This window comes from Myodes glareolus, chromosome 19, assembly GCF_982192425.1.
Source record: "Myodes glareolus chromosome 19, mMyoGla1.1, whole genome shotgun sequence".
NCBI lineage: Eukaryota > Metazoa > Chordata > Mammalia > Rodentia > Cricetidae > Myodes > Myodes glareolus.
This window is the reverse complement of record NC_142044.1, coordinates 58,452,157-58,476,517: the sequence shown is the minus strand read 5'-3', so window position 1 is coordinate 58,476,517 and position 24,361 is coordinate 58,452,157. Positions and strand designations below refer to the sequence as shown.

Sequence of the window (24,361 nt, the reverse complement as noted above, 5' to 3'; positions counted from 1 at the left end):
GTAGCAAGTTTGTTACAGGAGTAATCAGTCCCTTTATAAAATTGGATCTGAGGCCTGCTCCCCCTGGAAGAACTGCTATCTGGGCCTGCAAACTCAGTCAAAAGCCTAGGGCTGGGAAGAGCAAAAGCCCCAATGAGGAAGCTACAGCAGTTGTTTAGCTAAGTGACCCTGAAGTGCCTGTCAGATTGCATTCCAAACAGCAAAGTTACGTCCCTACCCTAGAGCTCCTGGGAGCTTTGGTTGGAGAAACTCCTTTTTGCAGTGGTCAGTGATGACCGCTGAATGCCTGGCCATAAATGGGACAATGACAGCAGCCCTTCCAGGGCATAAAGAACATTGGAGATAAGGGACAGAAAGAGCTGGAGAAGCGAGCACACAAGAGAGTGACTGACTTCCAGGCATAACGTGGCTGCTGCACCACGGAACTGAAAACATCCGTGGTTAGTGATACATGATCCACAAAGGACTGGGCTTGTCCGAGCACCCTGCCATGATGGAAGCTGGAGTTCACTAGGCCCTGCCCACCTCTGAGGATTTAGAGGTGGATAGTGACTGATGAGGGACAGGGAGACCTTCTTCAATGGTATGACCACGGGTATCAGGTGCACGGCTTGTAAACAAGCTCCGAGCCATGCTCCTGTAAACAAACCATAGTGAAATTCATGGGGTCAGATGCCAGCGCGCACACACGCGAGCCCAGAGTGAAAGTGGAAATGGGGCTAATGAACAGAAAGGACAAGAGAGAGCAAGCAGGGTGCAGATGGCTGAAAGACATTATGTACATACACGAAAATGGAATATTGAAACCCATTATGTATAGTTAAGATATGCTGACGAAACATTAAAATTTTTTAACGACTAAATCGGGTGTCTTCTCTAATTTGGGACAGAGTTCTCTAAACAAAAAGGACCTTCCAGATCCCCGACTCCTCAACTGCTTTCAGTAGGAAACCTTAACATTTAATTTTTAAAAACGTAACAGCAGATGCTGTTACATGGGAGCACCTCTGAGCTCCTGGAAGGAGTGGCTAACTATTCGACTATACATCTAAGCAGTGTGATGTTCTGAATGTCTGCCCTGGGCAAGGTCTGTGGATGCAGCAATGCTGAGGATCCTGTCGCCCTCCACCAGCCCTCCTCCTTGAGGATGGGTGGCTTCTCCCCTCTGACCTCAGCAGAAAGCCACCTCCTGGACCACGGTCCCCATCCCCACTGACCTTCTGACTACTGCCTACACAGCATTTTCCCCCACGACCTCAATTACTCTTTAGTCTTCCCCACATCAACCTTTCTCATGGTCACATATCTTCCATCTATATGTAACAATGATAATGACCAAAAGAAAAAAAAAAAGCTCTTCCGATAATGAAGCATTATCAAAACGTCAGATGTGCTTGCCCTTTGGTCTCACAACTCCACTCTGAGAACTTTGCAACACGGATAGGAAGAGATACAAATATGCCAAGGATGCTACATGTCTGGAGAAAAGCTATGCCAGGGCACAACAATGTCTAACGAAAGCTCAAACGCCCAGACAATGCTGCCGACAACAGAGCAGTACAGCTAACTGCAGACGGCGGCACTTCTGACGTGAACAAAGTAGTCTGCAGAAGATCCCGCAGCAGCAGACTCAGCTTGAGGAAGGAAGCAATCCCAGCCAGGAGCCTGTATCTTTATAAACTGAATGTCTGCAAACTGCTGTGACGTGTCTGTGCATGCACACATGTGTGTGTTACCACACAGGAATCTTGATGGGCATACCTCAAATGACAGAGGTTACATGGAAAGAAACATAGTTGCAGATGGGATTCTTGGTTATATGTTTAAAGCTTAAAACATTGACACTAAATAGCTAGTGCTTTATCATCAGAATAAAACAATAAAGATAAGGTTATCGTAAGTGCTTAAAACAACAACCTTAGTCAGCCTTCCCTAGCGCACTTATCGCGCTGTAACACAGTCCAAAATCCTAAGGGCTGGGAGTGCAGCTCCGTGGCGACATGCTTGCTTAGCAGGCGCAAGGTCCGAGATTGATCCCAGCAATACAAGAAAAGAAACAGAAAAGGAAAAAAAGGAAAGCCGGGCGTTGGTAGTGCATGCCTTTAATCCCAGCACTCTGGAGGCAGAGACAGGCGGATCTTTGTGAGATCAAGGCCAGCCTGGTCTACAGAGCAAGTTCCAGGGCAGGCTCCAAAGCTACAGAAAAACCTTGTTTCAAAAAACCAAAGGGGAGGGGGGAAGAAAAATAAAAGAGTCCAAATCCTTACAACTACTGATGAGCACCTAGGTACGGCTGGCACCCATCCAATGTGCGTTCCACCCCCACCTGCTCTGGCAAAGGTCAACCTTGGCTGTTAAACAGCTAAGTCTACGTCTATCTTACATTTTTGCCTCACAAACATTTCAGTGATGTCTGTCACAGCTGACCAAGACTTTTAAAGACTCTCGCTGGCATCGTATTGGTGTGTGCTGGGAGGAGAGGGGTCAGTTTTCTCTGCGCCCTGGGCTGCGCTGGCCTTGAGCTCCTTCATAGCTGAGTCTGGCCTTGAAGTCAAGACCTCCCTCCTCCTGGGCCTCCCCGGTGCTGAGATTACAGGGGTGTCCGCTGTGGACGAGGTCCTTTCATCTTTCTGGATTCTTCTACTGGTATCTCCTCATTGACGGGATCTCCCCTTCGGGGAACACTTAGGGCTCCCCAACAGTCTTTGCCATGACATCTGATGACACATCTTTGTTTCAATGCCTGGCTTGGTTTCACTTCTTATCTCCAGACTCCAATGTCCCCATTGTGTAGGTGACAGTGTTCCACAGAAATGTCCTAGTATCTCAGATGCGCGGTCTCACCCCAAAGTCCTTTCTCCTTCATTTCCAGCCGTCCTCGCTCCCCTGCCCTACACCAGCACACTCAGCATCTGACAGGACTAAGGATTCTGAACTCTGTCTTTCACTCTCCATCTTGCCCGTCAGTCCTCTGCACAAAGGTACCTACCTCCCTGGTGCCTGTCCTGGTAGCACCTTCTGCCCTCTTCCTGACTCCATCTCTTAGCTGCCAAAGTGATCTTTGAAAACAAAACTCCGATGCAGTAGCGTTGTGCTGTAAACCCTTTAGAGACTTTCTATGAAGGAAACCACTTTGCGGTGTGCAACCAGCATGTGTTATTTCTGTAACTGACAGAACTAAGACCGTCACTTTATAGCAGTCTAGTTAACACACTCGAGGGCAGGCTCCATGCCCAGCAGTAGATGGCCAACACACAATGAACTCAGTGGGAACTTTGAATTTTTTATTTTTGTCTTATAATGCTCTGTTTGTCATTTCCTATTCATTTTACTGGTCTTTTGTTTATACATTATGGTTTCTGACTTTGTGATTTTATGGGTTTTGTATGTGTCCGTGGGTGTCTCTACCAAGCTTTTTCTTTATTTTTTGTTTGTTTTGTTTTATTCTGCTTGGTTTGCTTGTCTTTTTGTTTTCTAAAGAAAGAGTAAAAGAAAGCTAGAGTTGGAGAGGTGGGGAGGAGGGGAAGGATCAGGGAGAAGATGAGGGAAAGAGGGGAAAACATTATATGAAAAAATATTTTCATTAAAAAATTCATCAATTGATTACAATAAAAAATCTAGAGAAATCAGAGAATGGGAAAGTGTATTTTTATTATGGGAAACAGTAAATAAAACATGGGCAATTTGTAATAAATGGTTTTCAAATAAGTGAGGCAAATAAAGAGACTGTTAAACCCGTGTGTGGTGGCACCGCCCTGTAGTCCCGACACTAGGGAGGCTGAGACGGGAGGAAAAGGAACTTAATCTATGCTACGTAGTTAGACCTCTCCTGGAGAGGGGCATAATTATGTATGATATCCTGTCTCAATTCTCAAAAATAGTGAGGGAAGGGGGTGAAGCCAGGGAAGGGAGAATTAGAATGAAGCTACATTCATTTTATAATGATCCCTACAACATCTGCTCCCCTATGTACACACCAAGGCCAGTCACACCAGCCCCAGATGTGGAATCAGCTAGAGATCCACCAACGGATAAAGAACATATGTGGGAAAACACAGTAACGCTTACCATAATGAAATTTCTGCCATTTGCCGTAACATGGATGGAACTAGAGGACACTGTGTGACGTGAGACCAGCCAGGTACAGAAAGACATACTGCATGTTTCTGACTTCTATGCAGAAGCATAAATGCTGGTATCATGGAAACAGAGCAGAATTGTGTTTCTAGAGTCTTAAAAACGCATAATAGTGAGGGCAGTCAGTAGGCACAGGGTATGGCCAGATAAAGTCTTCTAATGCTCTGCAGCACAGTGCAAAAACAACAGATACAAGCAAACAGTTATATACTTCAAAAAGTTAGGAGAAAGAATTTAGAGTGTCCTCAACATAAACAAATACACATCGGTTATTCTGATCTGACATTTGTGTGTGTGTTACACTGTTTTCCATAACTACGCACAATTACTATGTTAATTAAAAGTTTAAAAATTTAATGAGAGGGTATAAGCAACAATCTTGAGAAAAGGAATTATATCTGCCTCTTCTGTTATAGATGCTCAGGGCCTAGCCAAGGTCTTTGTATTTTAACTCTAATAAATCTTTAATAAAGAATCAATGGCATAAAGCAGAACTTAGGTGACTATAAAGTTAAAGAAAGCATATTTTATGTCTTTCCCATGGTTTATTTTGCAGATGAAATTCATATGATATATTCTCTCATATATAAATGTATTGAGAGAAAAGAATGAAAGAAAAACAGGAAGGGGTCATTGAGGAAAACAGGCATAACCAGGTGAAGATGTCAGCATCAAAGATAGGCATGGGGGCCAAGAGATGGCCTAGTCAGTAAACTTCCAGTCCTGTGAGCACAAAGTTCAGATTCCCAGCTACTGTAAGAGGCCAGGCATGTATGGGACAACTGTAACCCTAGTGCTGGGAGCCTGGAACGACAGAGAGGCAAATCCCTGAACTCATCAGCCGGTTGGCCTAGCTTATCAGTGAGGTCCAGGTTCAGTGAGAGCCCTTGTCTAAAAATATAAACATACATAGGGTGGAGAGATAAAGGCAGGTCTCCAACCTCTGGCCTCTACAAGCAGCCACACACCCACATGTATCTGTGCACAAAGCCACATGAACAAATACACACACACCACACATGTGTCCAACCCCACAGGTTCATACAAGGAAAAAATGAGAGAAGACAGTAGAACCATGCACTTGTATTGCATTGTATTCTAGAAATATAAAATGTGATTGCGACTATTCAAGTAATATATAACATATGCATTATTTGTACATGTGTTTGGGCAGGCAGGAGACACAGGCCGAGTTAGTGCCCCTCAAAAGTTCCCATCTCCCTGAGCAAGAAGATCTACTGTGCAGGAGAAACACGGGTGTCAACTGAGGAAGGCTGAGTCTCAGTTTCAGTGATTGACAGGAGAGAGTCAGCTGACCAGGTGTCCTGGCTTCTTTCTGTCTTTTTATCTTTTCCTGAGTTCTGCAAATACTTGAGTCTGAGTTGTCTTTTTTTCTTGGCCTCCTGTCCCTAAAATAATGGTTCCCAAATGTCAGTGCAAGGACTGTGTAAATAACAACTACCTGCTGAACTATCAGAATCATCTGTACACCTTGCCGAGGAGATTCTGGGCTTGCAGCTGGGGAGGGGTGACCAGCCTGTGGGATCTGCCGGAGGGAAGCCATCCCCAGTCCTTAATCCACGGGGGCAAGATGTCACAATCCCATTTTCTCCTCCGTCACTGTCTGACCACAGTGGTGTACGCTGGGTTCATGATCAAACTCTCCAGTCAAAACCACAGTGACATGCAATGCCCACTATCTTCCGTTCCAGCTAGAAAAGCAACTTGGAGGAAAGAATATACAGATGGAATTATTATCTCCGCATGCATAGCTTTAGCCGGAAGGACACAGTTCCTGGCAGGTGCTCCCAGGAGGCCTTCCTTTCCCTTCCCTTCCCGGGGACAAAGAGGGGAAAAAACGCCTCCTTGCTTCTAGTTTTCCTATCTTCTCACTAGGGAGAACATGAATCCAGTGTATTCTGGTACTGACTGGCCACCGACCAAAAATGCCCACAGGGGAGAAAACTTCAGAATATTTAAACTCTTACAAGCTTCTTGCTCATGAAACGTGGATTGCCATTTTAGTTAAAACTTCAAGGGTTTTTGGAATTGCTGAAACGTAAGGAAAACGTAAGTTCCACATTTCTTCTGTCCACTGTAGCATCTCCACACCCTATGCTGGTGCTCAGTTACACATCGTCTTAATTCTTTAAATGAAAGAAGCCTATGAGTAAAAGGAGACTTGAAACCATCTGCTTCGGGTCCTTGGTCTTAAGGACAGGACGGGAGGCCAGGAGAGAGCATTCATGGTTATAGAGGTGTGCCTGATCTAGGAACAGACCACAAGTCTCCTTCTTTTCCTGTTCTCCCATGGTTACAGAAGTAACCATGCATGAACTGGAAAGTCAGAGCCTGCGCAGAAATATGCGATTCTATGCCTGATAAACAGCAATCAAAGCATGTATCCGTGAGAACCCTGACCTACCAGGACAGAAACCAACACGGGCACAGGACAGGAAGAGGCCTGCTTGAAAGACAGAGAAGCCCCAGGCAAGTAGCAACTGACGTAGGCACTGGAGAAGTTCCATCCTAAAGGAAAAGGGGCCAGAGGCAACTTCATTTCAACCACACAGGTTCTTCTAGAAGAGGAGGCAAGGGTGATGCAGGATGGCTGAGTCAAATTCCATTAAAAATCAGTTACCCCCTCTCTCTCCCATCTTCCATGGTGGTGGTGATGGTATAGGGGTAAGATAGGAAGTCTTCACCCAGCTCCACCAAACACTAGGACTGTTTCCTCAACAAGGATCCATGGACTGGTTCTAAATTCAACTCAGAATGGAGATCCACACAGAGAAAAGAGTTTATAGAAGTTGAATGTCAGTGTGGAGACCCCAAGACTTCCACCAGATCTCTCTCACTGGTTCTATTTTCTCAGAGAAAACTACTATCCTTGTGGGGGGTGGGGGCTGTCAGCACTAGGGACTGAACACAGAACCAAAGTGCCCTGAGCCATGCTCACAACCCACCTCCACATCCTCTTCCTTACAAAGAAAGGAAAAAATGTAAAGTTTACATTCTGGTTGAAGTATTCCATAAATAGCTGGAGTCAAGGATGATAAAGACCTAAAAATACCAACATCAAGGCTTCCTAAAATCAAACAGTCCAGCCAAGTCACTGCGGAGGAAGCCTGGAATTGCAGGAGGAATTGGCAAAATCCCCTAGATAAAAGAAAGGGGAGGGTGGGAGTGGGGGACACAACACCAGGACATCTTCAGACTCATCATCGGAGACGAACACACCTGTGAGAGAACAGAAGAAATTACCAAAAGAGAAACATCTGGAGGACAAAAGTTATGGAACCTCAAATTGTGGCAAAATTAAAAATTCACCAGCAGGCTTGAGAGATACAATCAGGGAATGTTCACGAAACTGATCAAGAGATCAAAGGGGAATTGTGCCAAGTGTGGGTGTCAATATCAGACGACTGAAGTATTCATGACCAGAAAAACTAGAAAGGAAGAAAAAATATCTGAGCACATAGTACATTATTTTTCTAGAATGAAAGGCAATTTTGTTCCCAGAACTAAATTATCTCCTTTAAAAGAAAGGGAATACATGCACACCTTTAATCCCAGCACTTGGGAGGCAGAGAGACCTCTGAGAGTTCAAGGCCAGCCTGGTCTACATCAGAGATTCTCAACCCAAGGGTTTAATCCCAGCACTTGGGAGGCAGGGAGACCTCTGAGAGTTCAAGGCCAGCCTGGTCTACACCAGTGGTTCTCACCTAAGGGTTGTGACCCCTTTGGGGGTCAAATATCAGACATCCTGCATATCAGATATTTACATTATGATTCATAATAGTAGCAAAATTACAGATGTAGTAGAAACAAAAATAATGTTAGGGTTAGGGGTCACCACAACATGAGTCACGTGACAAGAGTCACAGCATTGGGAAGGTTGAGAACCCCTGCTGCACAGTGAGTTCCAGATCAGCCGAGGACATAAAGGAAACGAAAGAAGGAGAGGGGAGGGCTTCCAGAGCGAAAGGATCTGCAAATGACCCACACGTTAACCCAGGTTTCTAAATCAGGATTCAAAAAGAAATGCCCACAGAATTCCACAGGGAGGGGGTTTTCATACAAAAGATTCCATTTTGGAATCTGATGTATGCAACTTTCGAAGAAATAGCTAGAGAAATACACAGGAAGGAAGAAGGTGCCAAAACTCTGAAAGCTGACAGCTTCCACCCCGAACATCCACACTTAGCTAAGCCATCACTTAAGATCCAGGAGGATGAGGCATTTTCAGACACGGGTCTCTCATCTCTGGAATCCCACTTCCTCCGTGAGCACTGGAAATGGGTTCACAAACCAACCATGAAGACAACACACAGCAGGGTCCTCGTACAAGATAGAGCCTAAAGGAAAGGGAGGGATGCTGCTAAGTGGAAGCCCTTCTCCGCCGAGAGGAACAGGTTTCGGGGGCTTTTTCTACAAAGGTAATCCTGACAGATTCCCGGTTGGCTCGTTATCCTGAAGGGAGATTTACAAGTGGAAGAGAATTTGAAGTTGAATTATTCATAACTATATCAAAAATTAAGGATAAAAAAGTCAATATTGGTCACATAAACTAATCTTGAGAGAAAACATAAACCAAACTATATTAAATGGCTCATCTGTGAAGAAGATTCCACAGTTGCAATAAAGTAAACACTGAATATTGATCTCACCCAAATTACAGTACAATTACAATATGATTACGATTGGCAAAATGAGAACAGAGAAACGAGGCGCAAGAAGATAAGAAAGCAAACACTGACACCAAAGGAATATGCCTAAAACTGAAAAATAGATAAAATACAATTCCAGTATGTCGATTAGAAATATTTTGCAGGGAAATGACTGCAAGAATCAGCCCAAGATGAAAACTCTGGTCTCTAGGGAACAGCAAATAAGAGCTAGTACCACTTTCACAACAGATTAGGAATTATTTAATTTACTAATAATGCAAGCATACGGCTAACTCTGTAAATCTTTTTCAATTTTTTTCTGTTTCTTTCTCTCCTTAAAAGAGAAAGAGAGACCAAAGAGAAGGGTCAGCGTTAAGAGCATTTGCTTTTCTTGCAGAGGACCCAGTTATGGTTCCCAGCACCTACATGGCGGCTCACAGTCCCTCTGATTAATTAGAGGCTCACAATGCCTCTCGTTCCAGTTCCAGGGAAATCCGATGCCTTCTTCTGGCCATGGGTTCCTGCACACATGGTACATAAACTCATGCAGGGATACATGTGCACACACAGACAAACACACGTATGCACATACACGCGTGTACACAGACACACATATGCACACACACACACACACAGTAATACACAAATGGGTTTTTACAAAAAGGAAGTGGCAGGTATGCAGTGCAGTAGTGGAGCTCTTTGTCAATCACGGAGACTAAAAGAAAAAAAGAGTCCATCTCAGGAGACCCAGGACCATGTAGAGATGCACCAACGCACAAATCATAACGTGTTCTTTGTGGGGAGCTTGGATTCTGCAGCCGAAGCCTGGTGTCAGTACTTCCAGAATAACTTACACTGTTTAGTGATAGGAAGGAAACACACAGACTGCTGTGGCAGATAATGCCCCGGGCAACTATTTGGGGTTGGTGGTGAGAGAAGAGTCCCTGGGGATGCTATCTGAGACCTGAAAGGATGTGACAAAAGTTGGCTGCAAAAGGAAAGCTTTGGGGGAAAGGGGAAAAGTGAGGGCAGGACAGCAGAAAGCGTCTCCGTGTGCTTGAGACACCGCCTTGGTGTCAACCCGCAAGACTGAAAGATACTAAAAGACAGAGAGTGCATCCTCACGTCAGACATCTCATTATATCCAGCCAACGTGACCCCAAAGGAAGGCGGAGATGAGAGGCTCAGCAACAAACAGAGGTAGAGGAAGAACCCAGATGGAGCCCAGTGAAACACACACTTCCGGGCAAGCAATACGGGGGGGGGGGGGGGGGGGCGCAGCAACACAGTGCTCCCCGATGCAAAGATGGGAGTCACACATCAGAACACTGTTGAGGGCAGGTGACAAAGATGACCGAAGTGGAGACAGAGGAGACAAACTCAAGATCATTTTGGAATGAAAACTCAAGTCCTGGAGGGAAAGAAGACAAGAGAAACCAAGACTTTCCCCAGGACGTGTGGACAGCATTTCAACTCTGGATATAGGGAGAGGGTAACACCATCCACAGATGGGGAAGGTAGCAGAAGAGGCAGGATGGGGTATGTGAGGCATGAAGCAAATCTAGATTTCATCAGATAAAGAGTTTGAAACTCAAAATAGTTAAAAGGGTTGCAACTGAAATCCTTGGGGTACAAAAGTGTATGTGGAGAAACCTATACCAGAAAAAAAAAGTCAACTTTCTGACATCCTACAGTCAAGGAAATGCTAACAAAGGACCAAAGAATATAGGAGCTGGGAAGACAAACTGGGAAGTAGTTCCAAGGAGGAAGTGAGCTGTGCACAGAACTCCGATGAAGTAGCACCCCAGAGCAAGGGAAACGGAGCATTTCGGAAGGTGACACACCAGATAAGCCTGAACCCCACACAAATACACGTTGTGATTGACGACGCAGGAACAGGGCTCCAGCACGGCATTCCTCACCCAGCCGTGTGTTCAGATGACCGAAGGGGCCAGAACAGTGATCCTCAGCTCGGTTAGAATAAGCACGTCTCATCCACCAAGCTAAGTCAGAGATCTCCAGGAAGCAACCAGGAAACCTTGTGACCCACCTGTGAACCACAGAGTTGATGGACAAGCTTCCCAAACAGGAAGTGGACAACGTCCCAGCAGAGAAAACAAGATTTGTGTACACAGGACAGAACCATTTAATAGGGCTACTATATTTTTCTAACTCAGGGCCAATGGAAAGAAAATAGTGCAATGAAGTTATAATGTCTCATTTGACTGATGCAGAAACTAAGGTAGAGGGATATTTTCACAGTCATGCAAGTAGCACGCCAGGGAGGCTGGATTCTCAAATCCAGGATCTCAGTGATGAAGCCCAAACCACAAATCATTTGGCTCATCTGCTTCTTCCAAATCAAACATATCTGAGAATCAGATCACAGATTTCTACGGCCATGACTTTAGACCACAGGCGGCCGTTAGCTCTACCCTCTTAGGATGACGTAATTGGCAAAGAGGGAACACACTCACATAAAGTGCTTTGCTGTGCACTTACATTGTGTGCGTAGATCGCCTCGGTTGGGCTCACCACCACTCACCGCACCGCACTGCAGCACGCCTGGTCCTTGGGACGCACTCACCTTGAACTGAAGTGCTGTTAGATCAGCACCTGTTCATGCTCCTCTTCCAGGCCTGGACGACCGGCAACCACTGTTCAGCTCGCGGCTTCTATGAGTTTGACTTTCTCAGATTCCACAAATGAACAGTAATCTCTTTTTCTTGCCATATTTTAACTAACACAATGTCCTCTAGACTCTTGTATGGTATCACAAATGGAACATTTCCTTCTTTTATGACTAAATAATACTCATAAGTGTGCACATACTACACATACACACATCCCATAATTTCTTTATCGATTTATCATCAATAGACATGGATTTCCATACTTGAGCTATTACAAATAATGCGTCAAAGGCCACAGAGACACAGACATTGGTTTGATCTCCTCTGGGCACATGGTAGAACCAGAATTGTCTGCTTTTATGAACCACCATGCTGCTTTTCATGGCAGCTCAACAATTCGCAAGCCCATTGAGATGGACCCTGCTTCTCTTTTCTCCACATTTCACAAACAATTGTCATCTCATCAACTTATCAGTGCTTAACAGAAAATCCAAGAAGCTAACTCAATGGTTCTCAACCTTCCTAATGCAGTTCCTCATGCTGAGGTGACCCCCACAACCATAAAGTTGTTTCATTGTTATTCCATAACTGTAATTTTTCCACTGTTCTGAATTGTAGTGGAAATGTCTGTGTTTTCCAATGGCCTTTGAGCGACCCCTTTCACAGGCCTTTTGGCCCTTCAAAGGGGTCACGACCCACAGGTTGAGAAACACTGAGCTAAAGCATGTGCTCTTCCACCAGGCTAGTAAATGCTCTCCGTTAATAAGCAGTCTTATCGGGAGACCTCAACACCGGACCAAAGACACAGGACTTTGAAATCAGAAAGACTTGAGTTTAGATTCTAGCTCTTTTTTAGGGGGGAGGTGGGAAATGTGTTTACTTGTAAAACCTGAGTCCTAAATTGTAGGACAGTTACAGAAGGTCAATAGTGTGACTTAGATGGGAACATTGTGTCTTATAGGTTTAATTAGTTTAATTAATTAGTTTCTCTCTTCCTTTTTATTGCTAGAAAATACTGTCAGGCCTCTGAAGTTTGGATAGCAAAAGTTAGTTACTCATTACTAGGCTTTTACTGGTCTGTTGAATTCTTCATCCAAAATGTAAAACTAAATAAAACAAACAAACAATAAAAACTCAACTCGGCAGAAATTGTTCTCAATATTTTTGTTTTTGTTTTGTCTTCTGGTTTTTCGAGACAGGGTTTCTCTGTGTATCTCTATCTGTCCTGGAGAGATTTTTGTTTTAAAAGTGATAAAAAATGCACTTTTTACAATGTAGTAAAATTACTCAATATAAAAATGTTTTACAGTTTGGAACTAGGTATAGTGGCCTACACTTGTGATCCAGTCCTAAGGAAGGGGAGACAGGAAAATCAGAAGTCTAGGGACATCTTTGAGCTATGGCAAGTTCAGGACCTGCACCAGGAGACCCTGTCTCAGAAAACAGGCGAATAGAACCGGTTTGCATTTATCTCCAAGTCAATCTGTTTTCTTTCCGCCAACACTTTCAGGAGTGTTTGGTTTTGGAAGCATTTCCCTGACGTGTGGCGGGTTCCCTTCCATACACCCCGGTTGTGTTGGGACAGTCCCTGCTAACCATGAGCCTGTGAGGTGAGATGTCTTACGCAGATTTCAAAGGAGATCTATGCACTTTGGCCACCGAGCCCCAACACCGCAGCATCCCAGGATCTACCCGCAACGCTGCCCAGTTTGCAGTCCTGGTTCCAAGAAGGTTTCACCCACGACAATCTTCCCAGGGGTCTCATTTACAACAAGCATCACAACCACCTAACAGCTACAGAGCCACAACCAGGAAACACGGGCACACCAAGCTGGCAGAGATTTCCCAGGAAAAACCACTATTCTAAATATCTAGAATGACAGAGGAGAAGGCAGTGCTTGCGTCACTTAAGAAAACAGGCATATTCGAGGCCAAGGAATTTAACTCAGCTATTTGGCTTGTGGCCTCTCAGAGTTACATGTTCAGCATGAACACAAAGATGATTTAAAGCACATTTCCATGAAATTCTATTTTCATCAGATCACTTTCGATCTGCCGAGGGGGTCACAGGCTCCATTTCATCACGTCAGCACCCTGACGGCAGCTTGCTAGTCAAAGTACCCTGGTCCACATGCCAGGACACCAACATCTTGTTCTCATTATACCGCCATTAACACTGTCTTTCCAAATATCCCCTCCCACCACAGGATCATGACCCATAATGCAGCAGGCCACAGGAAGCAAACTTAGCTGTTAGAGTTAGTACACAGAATCTGATTATTTTTAGCAAGGCATGCGGGCCGACGGATTAACCGAAAGTTAGGGAACTGCAGTTCAGCAAATGGTACCTAAAAACCTAATGCATCGGGTTACACAGTGAACAAAAATGTTAGGGGCTGCTCTCCAGAACTGACCGCGCGAGTGAGGGGAATCCTAAGGAAAAGTGCCGTTCAAACACAACCGAGGGGGATCTTACCCAGACCGGATGGTAGGAGAGAATGAGGAGCCAGAAAAGGCCTCCTGGAGTCAGGAACATCACCTGAAGGATGAGGAGGTATCAATAAATACAATAAACAAACATATGGGCTGGCGTTGGCCAGAAGAGGCGTCAGACCTGAGTTCTAGGCCTGCTCTGTAGCCAAAGTCTGACCGTGACCAAGTCACTCCACTTTTCCTTATGTTAGGACATGGTTAGGTCAGTTAGTCAGTTGGCCAGACTCTTGCTGCACATCAGAATTGCCCAGAGCCTTTCAGAAACCCTGTTCCCTCCAGAAATGTGGTCTTCTTGGGTGGGCATCAGGGTTTCCTCAAAACCTCCAGGTGCCGCCAGGGTGTGGTCAGGGCTGAGATTTATCTCACAAAGCTCAAATCCCTGGCCTCTTAACCTGAGAACATAATAAAACCCCAGTGGAGACTGCATCCTAGACAATTAAACCAGCACCTTGGTGTTGAGGATCAGGTTCCAGGCATCTGAAAATTCCCAATCTGGTGCCAAGCTGTACCCAAGGTTGACACCCACTGGTCCAGACCTGTGCTTTAGGTTCCTATACGGGCAATGCTGGATGAAGAAGGAAGGAAGAGAAGCCGGGAAGTCTCTCCCTCCCTCATTATCCTGTTAAATTAAAAAAGAAAACTGAACGCCAGAGACCAGCAGTGAGTTTGAAATGGGTTTGCACAGGGTAGCTGATTTCAGGTATATGTGTCCTTCCTGTCGGTGCAGGACATGTGGGAAAGTTCCAAACTGCTCTTGTTCTAAACAGAAAATCCGATGGCATGCTTCTCTAACAATGACTCCACGGTGTGTGCGCTGCAATCCTTGGGTAGAATTTGATTTGCATGATTGCCTGTAACACGAGCGTTGCATTCCACGCTCCTGAGGTTACTTACATCTACTTATTAGGCACTGGTGAACCAAACAAACAGTAATTAGAAACCACGCCGACAACCCTTTAAATCTGTTGCTGAATTACACATTTCCCGCGCCCAGGCCCAAACGTACATGTCCACAGCACCACAGAATCTGGGCCTCAGAAACACTAACATCATCAGGGAGACACAAGTCCCCTCGGGGCCTCCTGGGGACTGCGAAGGGAGCCTAAGGCTGCTTTAGAAGAGAGCTCTTCTCTCCCAGCGTTTATCCCAGCCGGGTAAATATGACACTGGTTACGCGGGTTTTAGAAGTCCCAGGTGAAAATAAACTCTCCAGGAGCCGGGAAATGAGCAACACCTCTAAGAGACGGCTTCATTCCAGAAGCTTCTGCACCTTGGCGCAGCTTTTAAAATAACGGCAGGGGACACCTAAGGCTAAGAGAGGGGCGTGGAAAACCCTGCACCAAGCAGAGCAGTGCTCCACCCTCAGCATCCAGGTCACATTGGTCTGCTAACCTCAGGAGCTGCTGGCCAACCTGGCCTACACTGAGATCTTGGTGAGGGCTAAGACGGCGCACATTCCATCAGAAAGCTGGCTCCTTGCCACCTTGCCACCTTGCCAGAGGCTGGGGGCAGGCAGGAAGGAGTCAGAGGCAACAGTCATTCTCATAGGAAAGGCAGTTCGACCGAACTGCAAGTGGGCACTCCCGCTAGTGACTCAGACAGACCCCTCTTCCTGGGCAGGGCTGAGATGACCTCAGTGGCCAAGGAAAATCCCTCTCTGCACAGCATGGCCTCTTCTAAGAGGCTGAAAAGCTCCCACAGCCCCAACCAACAATAAACAGGAAGCTGAGAAACAGAGACCATTTTTCACCCAAGGTAGAGGCCGACTCACTTTATTAAGCGGTTCTTTCCATCTTAGGCTTTAAAGGGAATGCAGTTCTCCACCTTGGCAGTTAGGAGTGGGCGTGGCCCTGGAAACAGTCTGAATGGCCACTGATAGCTGACCAAAGTGAAACCACACACACACACACACACACACACACACACACACACTCACACACACAGAGGATGAATTGCTACATAGCATTTCAGGCCAGTCAGTGCCACGGATGCCTCCTTATGACACATTAACACATGGGAAAAACTGCACTCAGCCTCAACCAAAAACCAAAAAGCGCAAATGTCAGCAGTCACTTGTCAGGCAAGGGCTAGGAGAGAGAACGCGGTTTTCCCTTACTATCCTCCGAAGCCGGTTCACGCAGCTTTTCGTCTCCTTGTCCCCCTCCCCGCTTAGTAACAGATAGTAACGTGGCACAGTGCTAATCTTGGTTTCTTCTTTATACTCTTCTCCCCATACAAAAAGAAAACAATGCTGTTTGAAGTCAATGTTATGGGAACTGTGACTCCTTAGAATCCCCCCCCCCACCCGTCCGAGTCCTAACACTTGGCTCCTTCGGAGGGCTCCACTAGGAGCTGCAGCCTTTAAAGAAATGATTATGCTAACTAACATGAGGCGGAGCCTAATCAGACTGGTGTGCTGAAAGAATTCTTTCTGGAAAAGATACCAGGTGTGCACCCACAAAGGAATACCTTATGGGGACACGGGGGCGGCGCAGCTGTGTGCAAGCAGGGAGGCTGACCTCAGGAGTCCAGGAGGGCTGACACCTTGACCTAGGCCTTCCAGAACTGTGAGGAAATAAGCATCCGTTGTTTAATGACCTGTTCATTAATGCTCTTATGGCTGCCCTAGCAAAAAAAAAAAAGGCTGCTGAAGGAAAAGCAGGCTCAACTAAAGAGCATGCGGAGCCGAATCCCCACGACTCTTTAGCAGCTGCTTGGACTCCTGGGGCCTCCCAGAACGCGGGAGCAAACTGACGCCGTCAAACTCGGAAAGCCCAAAATCAATGTTAAGTTGTTTTCACACAAAAGTAACTGCACAGGCCGATGCCAGTGGGTTTTAAACAACTGGATTTAGTGGTTCCCTCGTTATACTCAAAAAAGCCATTTTCATAATGAAAACGCCAATGCTTTTTAATTACGGATGAAATTGCTAGCATAAAAAAAAACCTGACAAGAAAAAGAGGAATCACTTCTTCCACTCTTAAATGAAAGGCCTTGATAACACAGCGAAATGGTTTACAATCTGAATCACCGGAAATTGTCTAGATTTAACCCTGGGATTTTCCCAGCTGTACAACAATTGATTCAGGGCTCATAGCCTCAGACCAAATCCCAGGCCCTTTCTCTTCTCTAATTCCTACTCTCACAGCCTCTGGTCCTGTGGTTAGTGTCCTGCTGAAGTAAAGACGACGGCACCAACTCAACAAGGCTAACATCCTATGCACATGATGCTGGAGATACAGCTGAGGGCCTTGCCATGCATTGGACAAGCCATGACCTACACTTCCACACTTTTCCCCAGTAAATCTGACCTTAAAAGGAAGATTAACTGTATATTTTAAAAACATGTATACTAACATAAATATGCACGTGTGTTTGGAGGTGTGTCTTAACAACTAAACATCAACTCTCAGCCATTACCAAATGACTATATCAAACACCTATAGAATATCCCTGCTCCTTAAAGTAAGACTTTATCTAAAAACTGTTCTGTTCAATCCTGGAGATGCTCCTGCATTTACTGTATCACCAAAGTGTGATTTACTTCTCAAAACCCAAGGTAGCTAAATGAGCCTCGTTACGATGTACTGGATGACTTTCCCAGACTCAACAGAAACTTTCCAATGGAAGAAGAGATGCAGAGAACACGCTGCAAGAACTTGTGGGTGGGGGGCACCAGAACATGAGAAATACGCTCCCCAGCAGGACTCATGCCTGCTCTAGATACTAGTCAGTCCAGATCCATCTTTAACAAGGAAGGTGAATACCACCATAGAAGGAAACAGGAGAGGACACCTAGAGTCCCAGCGATTGGAACACGAAGGCGGGAGGGTAGCAACTCACACAGCGGAACACTGATGAAGAAAACAAAAAGGAAAAAAAAATGACAAGAATTCCTTTAGGGAGAAAACAAAGGCTAAATATGAAATATGGCCAAAGATTTGCATGAATAAACACTTTGCAATTATTATTATTTATGAAAGCAAAGAACTGATGCGTGAGATTTGCGACAACCAAGAAATAATCTCACAAATGAAGCCTCAAGTCAAATTCCCCTCATTTACATGACCCCACAAACCCTGCGCCAGAACCGCTACAGGAATCAAACTGGCCATTTCCTCCTGGATTCCAAGGTCCTGTACAACAAACACCATATTTTTTAATATTATTAATTTTTACTTTTACATTACAGCTGCTTTCCCTACATGTCTATCTGTGCATGCCAGGGGTCTAAAGAGGCCAGGAGAGGCCATCAGATCCCTTGGAACTGGAATAACAGACAGTTGTGACCTCCATGTGAGTGCTTGGAACAGAACCTAACTCCTCTACAAGAATACCCAGTGCCCTTAACTGCCAAGTCATTGCCCCATCCCGCCATACACCATATTTTGTTTATTACCTTAATCATAAACTATGACAGTGAGCACAAAATAAGTATCTGCTATGCGTTTACAGGTAAATAGGATATAGATGACATATATAAATCATATATACCAGACTATTGCTCAGCTATTTAGTGTGGTTTGCGAGATATTCTTTAACAGATGTAGAATACATGAATAACAGTGATGGTTGCCAACCTGAATATGATTTAGTGCCATGGAAATTAGAAAATGGTTAAAATGTTATATACATATTATCAGAATGAAAGAAATAAATAAGCGGAAGGAATACTTATAGAGCTGGGGCGGGAAGAGCAGGTGAGAACCATATAAAGCTGCAAATGCCCTCTGAGGGCAGGAAGGCAGCCTGCTGAAGCACGTCTGGTGCTGCTCTTTAGGGGGTAACATTGGGGGTGGGAAATGTTTGTTAATGTCTGATTCTTGCAGCTTTCCATAATTTCCAATTTTTCTTTAACTGCTCACATATTCAGCATTTGCAGATAAAAAGGGGTGTGGTACAGCTGAGGTGGGAGATAGGAAGGTTTATCATCAGCCGGTTAAATCCGGATCAAAGTCGATTCAGCTTGCTGCCACCCTGGTGGACTCTACACTGCCTCTCACTTTTTTTTCCCATGATCCTTGTCTTCCCCATGAAAGTTCAACCCAAGCCATCTTAATCAAGACTTTTATCTTTATTATAACGAAATACTTTCCTTCCCTTCTTTTTCCTTTTTCTCCTAAGCAAGCACTTCAGACCTGTTATAGCACTTGAGCGTGTCTCAGCCGGGCAAACAGTCTCAACGGATAGGTTTGCCCTGGACATTCACGAATAGTTGTTCTCCGGAGACAACATATGTCTTCAGGAACCTGGGACAAGATACAGAGATGACCTGAGGAGACACTGGAGTCGCCACAGTTGCGGATGAACTAGAAGCAAGACGCTTATAGTCACACAAACTCAGGCAGGTGTTAGACAGAAAGACCTGCCATTCATCACGAATGCTGTTTGCCTTACTAACCCCCAAAGTGGACACAATAACGCTTCCCTCCTGGGAAGTTCTGACCCTGTTCTTAACAGGTGATCAAGTCATATCATAGGCTTCCTTCTATTTCCTGTTCAAACGGAGTATCTAACCCCAAGAAGCAGCAGTGAAATACGAAGGTATTAGCATTGGCAGTCACTAAGAGAGAAGCGCAAGAAAATGTCTTCTACAGACTTCCTAACCGATCCCAGTGAAGACCGTGTAATAAAGTTCACGAAAATCCTCCTATTCTTTGTTCCTCAATAATAGAAAAACATTCATCACTACGGGTCGGTGAACTCATACACCAGAAAAACCATCAAGATGCTTGCATTTCCTTTTTTGACAATCCTGTTTCGGAATCTTGCATTCCTTTCTTTAACTGTCGTGGATCCTCAGAGCCCTCAGAAAAGTCCCTCCATGATCTGTTGTTACCCTAGCAGGGCTGAACACAGTGCCCAGCTAGCTCCCGAGCTTTGAAAAAAAAAAACAAACCACAACATTACACTTCTGACAGCTACCCAACTCTAAGTGATGACAATGGTGCTCATGGACAGTCCAGAGGGCCAGTGTGACCAACAAGGCCCTCCATGTCTTACCATGACCTTTGCAGAACAAAGGACTTGAAATTGCCCACATTGTTTAGCAAGTAGATAGCATCAGAAGTTGCTGCAGATCAACACTGAACCAAACCCCTCCCTGTGGAAAGGCAGCTCCTATCTTTGCTAAGATCCCTCCCTCAAAAGCCCTCTTTGCCTTATTAAGCCAAAAATACCAGAGACTCTCCAGCAGTCGGGTGCTTCCTTTGTGCTCAACAAATTGAACTCATTACCTTCAGGCTGGAAAGCCAAATTCACTCTTTCAAAAACATGTACGTCAGCAAATAAGCCACTCTGGCCTGACGAAAGAGAAACACAAACAACATTGCCGACGTCCATCACGTTCTAGAACAAAGGTATGCAGACAGCCATTATGTCTAGGCCGAGTGAGGAATCTGCCTGGGCAGGATCCTAAAGGCTGGGGAGTTCAATCTCCCTCTATGGGCTCCAGGGGATGAGCTGCAGGGGATGAAGAAGCAGACCTACGCTGTCTCTGGGAGGTTCATGCTGTTTCAGTCTTCCACACTAGAAAACAGACACCACTGAACCACGGTTGATGTGCCTGCTTGCCTGCTCTCTTCACAAAGGCACCTCAGAATAGAACATGGGGCACTCCCTTTCTCTCTCCAGTCTTTCAAACCCATGTTTCCTGCCCCTAGAGAGCTAGGAAAGATGGCTTCGTTGGAGCAAGCCAGGCAGAAACCAGCCTGCTTTAAGGATCTGGAAGAAGTATCTGAAGTCGGCGTCCAGAGTCAGCTGTGGCCAGTCTCTGTGGGTTCTAGCAGGTAAGGGCCTGCCCAGTGGGCGTCAAGGGCACCCCTGCCAAGCTCCACTGGGGTCAATACACCCTCCTACCGTTTCTATGTTCTGACCCTCTATCACCCATTTCTAGCGGGGGAGTATGTGTGTGTGTGGTGCTTTTCACACACGATACTTTAACAGAATCTGGTAAAATCAAAAACCCTTCCCCTGGAAAAATTCTCAAAAGTAGACATACATGGAGAGTATTGCATAGACGCTGTGGGAATTCCCAAACTCCTAAGTCCACCATAGACACCAGGAGAAGGGGTACTAGACAGTCTAAACATTTCTGAGTGTCTGACACATGCCAAGCACTGTCCCTCGCCATTCTGAATTCCAGCCCATTCTCCCATGACCTGCCTTTGCTCCATGAGAAACTCTTGCTGGGAACACCTCCCTGGCTCTGTGTTATCGATTCAGGAAACAACTAGTCAGGACTTTAAATATCTCTTCAATAGGAATATGAAACACTTACACCACCCCAATGGTTTTTTCCAAGAGCCACTCTGTCCGTCTCTCCCTCTGGAGGCCCTGCCCCAGAGATCCCTTAGCACGGATCACCCTTCTGTTAGGACTGTCAGCAACAGGGAGGGCAAGGCCGGCAACTAAACCAGGCTTGATTTCCAGCTTCTAGTAAAATCCCCACACTGGAGGAGAGCATGCCATGGGGTACACAGACATAAACCAGGCACTTTTAAACAGGCGTCCTAATGCCCAGCCTGATGGGATGAGGGAGGTCAAGAGAAATCGTAAAGGGACGATGACAATAACCTGGACAGCAGGGGAGAAGAGCAAGGGCAGGCAGGAGCCTGCGCGAACGGGGAACACAGTACCCAAGAGTTAAGGATGACCACAAAGTCAGGCAGAAGGTTCGGGAGCTGAGGCGGGAGAAGGCAAGAGGAGAATGGGTGGAAACACACAGGAATGTGCCTTTATCCTCTGTTTCTTGTATTTACTTGGTAAAGTCACAAGTAATTGTTAGAGAAAGTGGACAGTATATAAACAAGCAATCATGACCTCACTGTACACAGATAAGCAGTATCACTGTCTCCCATCTTTATACACGTGTGTGTCTGTGCACATGACTCAACGCATTTCAATTCTACTAAAATGTCCATGTTTATTGTGTACCAGACCCTGTGTGGCTATAAAAATCATTTCATCGCTACTATCAATCATAATTATGGGTGAGGACACTGTCCAAGTCCACACAGGTCCCAGGCAGCTAGGGCGAATTCAATGCAAGTATTTTCATTTCTTTTCTCTCTCTCTTTTTTTTAATTCTCACTTGGTTGATTTACAGGGACAAGATAAATTCATTTTTCCCATTTTTCTCGGAGAAGTTCCTCCGGGAACCCGATTCGCATGCTTATAATCCTGAGAAATGAACTCTTGCTTTGGTCATTTTCCCACACAGGTCCTTTCACAACCCCACCTCAGGCCATGGCTTTCCGCCCTTTCAGCATGTAGATCCCGGAGGACGACACAGTCACACCCTGCTTTAGACAGACAAATCTGGAAACGGGAGAGGAGGAGGGCGCATTTGGAATAAGTCGGCAAAATGAAACCCAAACCCAGATGCGGTCACACGGCAGGCCTAGAAACAAGCGGTCACTGGGAAAGAGCAGAAGCCTGGCACAGAACACAGGGACGGGCATTTAAAGGATATGATGTTCCGTTGAGAGCCCAGAGAGGAACGCGTGGAAGGAGGAAGAGGAAATGGAACACAGTGGGCGGACAGTGGGCGCCATTCAAAGGGAGGGTAAAACCAGGTGGGAAGTGATTCCCCGCGTGGCTGAGGGAGAGGTGGGAATGAGCCCCACTGTGTGCAGTCAAATGCATTCCAGAAGTCCAGGATCCAGAAAGAAGAAACGGGGCCCGCAGAGAACAGGGAAGGGGTCGTGGTGTACCCTGGAGCAGGGACTCTAAAATGCCATGGGTGTGACCAGCATTGCCCCTGGAGAGAAGACACTGGAGAGAGAAAGAGAGAGAGAGAGAGAGAGAGAGAGAGAGAGAGAGAGAGAGAGAGAGAGAGAGAGAGAACGAGAGAGCGCAAAAGGGGCTCAAATTCACTTTCAATTAAATCGGAGGAACGGGGCCAAATGAAAGGGGAAAAGGAACCACAACCCATCTTGAGGTTCTTCAGCCCTTCGACTTCCCAGAAAGATTCATCTTTTAAAATAATTTGGAGGTCAGTCAGCTAATTTTAAACGGTGAACTAAATCACATAAAGTTCACGATGGGGCAGGAATTTGCATCTCCAGGCTGCCTCGCAGAGCTTCATTCAGCAGCCATATGGAGCCAGCGATTAATATTCAGTAGGAAGGGAATTTATAATCAGGCGCCTGCCATTCAAATGTGAAATGTTTTCTGCTCAGGACCCCCAATAATATCCGAATATATCTCCAGTTTAAAATCATGCTTATGAATAATTTTATAAATGTCCTAGCAAGAATGATAATAGAACAATCTATTTTCACTGCTACATGAAACAGAAAAGAGGAATGAATGATTCAGTTAAACAAAGAATTTAATATGCTCTATAATAAATATCGAACAGTCATTACTTGGGCTATTTAAAGGGTGGCTGGGGTCAAAAGATGATTATAATAGCCAGCATTTGTGCCCACATTTATTTTCTCTCCGCTACTTACATTTACAGAAGAAACTTCCTAGATTCATAAATTTGTTTTACCACATTAGAATGCTGGAAATCAAATTTGTTTTTCTTGATTTATATACAGGCAGTAATAATAAGATTCGGTAATGATTAACTGCGGTCACAATCAAGTAAATGGAAACGGCAGCCTATCTAAGGTACCAGTACAACAAAAGACAGACAGATATGAAAATAAATTGCCCGAATGCCTTAGGTAAATGTGGTTTAGAATCTGAAATGACCACTGTGGTGGAGTGTGTGTGTGTGTGTGTGTGTGTGTGTGCATGCGCGTGCATGCACGTGTCAGGTTCATCATCAATTTTATGGCACCACGATCATAAACAGACCTGTGACAACATCAAGGGGACACACCCAGGGGCAGATGAAGTCATCTGGATCACACAATGCAATAACATACTATCCCAATCCCAATATGCCCTCAGCAAACACTGCACCTGTTCTGGGTCCAGGCTACTTACTCCATTATGGTCTCTACTGATGAGGATTCTCAGTTTGCGATATATTTCTCTATGGTTTTGTTTTGATTTTTTGTGTTTTTGAGATGTGGTTTCACTATATAACCCAGACTAGCCTCAAACTCATGGCTCTCCTGCCACAGTCTTCCAGGGCTGGGTTTACAGGCACGCACCACCATCTGACTGGTTTGCTCTTCTGTTTGGGATGGTTCTCCCCAAACTCAGAAGCCTATGATTCCACGGTAACACCTTTACAGATAATAGCCAAGGAGCAGTGTCTGCGGCAGCCTCCTCCATCATGGTCCTGCTTTTCCTGGAAGACAAACGCCCAAGGCAGAGGACAAAGCTGCAGTGCGGGGCAGGCTTTTCTAAGTGGAAAGGGGAACCAGGGTTAAGGGTGACCGGCAGATTAAACATGCAGGATTAGAATAAAAAAGGAAAGGAAGAAATGAGATTGCATGTATAAACTACAGGAACAGGTACTCGTAA

At 45.4% G+C, this 24,361-nt stretch overlaps 1 protein-coding gene across 3 annotated transcripts in view; it reads right to left on the bottom strand.

Moving 5' to 3' along the window:
• Ano6 (anoctamin 6) overlaps positions 1-24,361 on the bottom strand; it is a 176,605-nt gene that overhangs the window by 124,907 nt on the left and 27,337 nt on the right. For 2 of the 3 annotated variants that reach the window (XM_048444763.3, XM_048444762.3), the window contains exon 2: positions 13,917-13,979. The exons of the other annotated variant lie outside the window; for it this stretch is intronic. In XM_048444763.3, the coding sequence (XP_048300720.1) occupies positions 13,917-13,979 (63 nt within the window). The remainder of the gene's footprint in view (positions 1-13,916; positions 13,980-24,361) is intronic. 3 annotated transcript variants of the gene reach the window in all.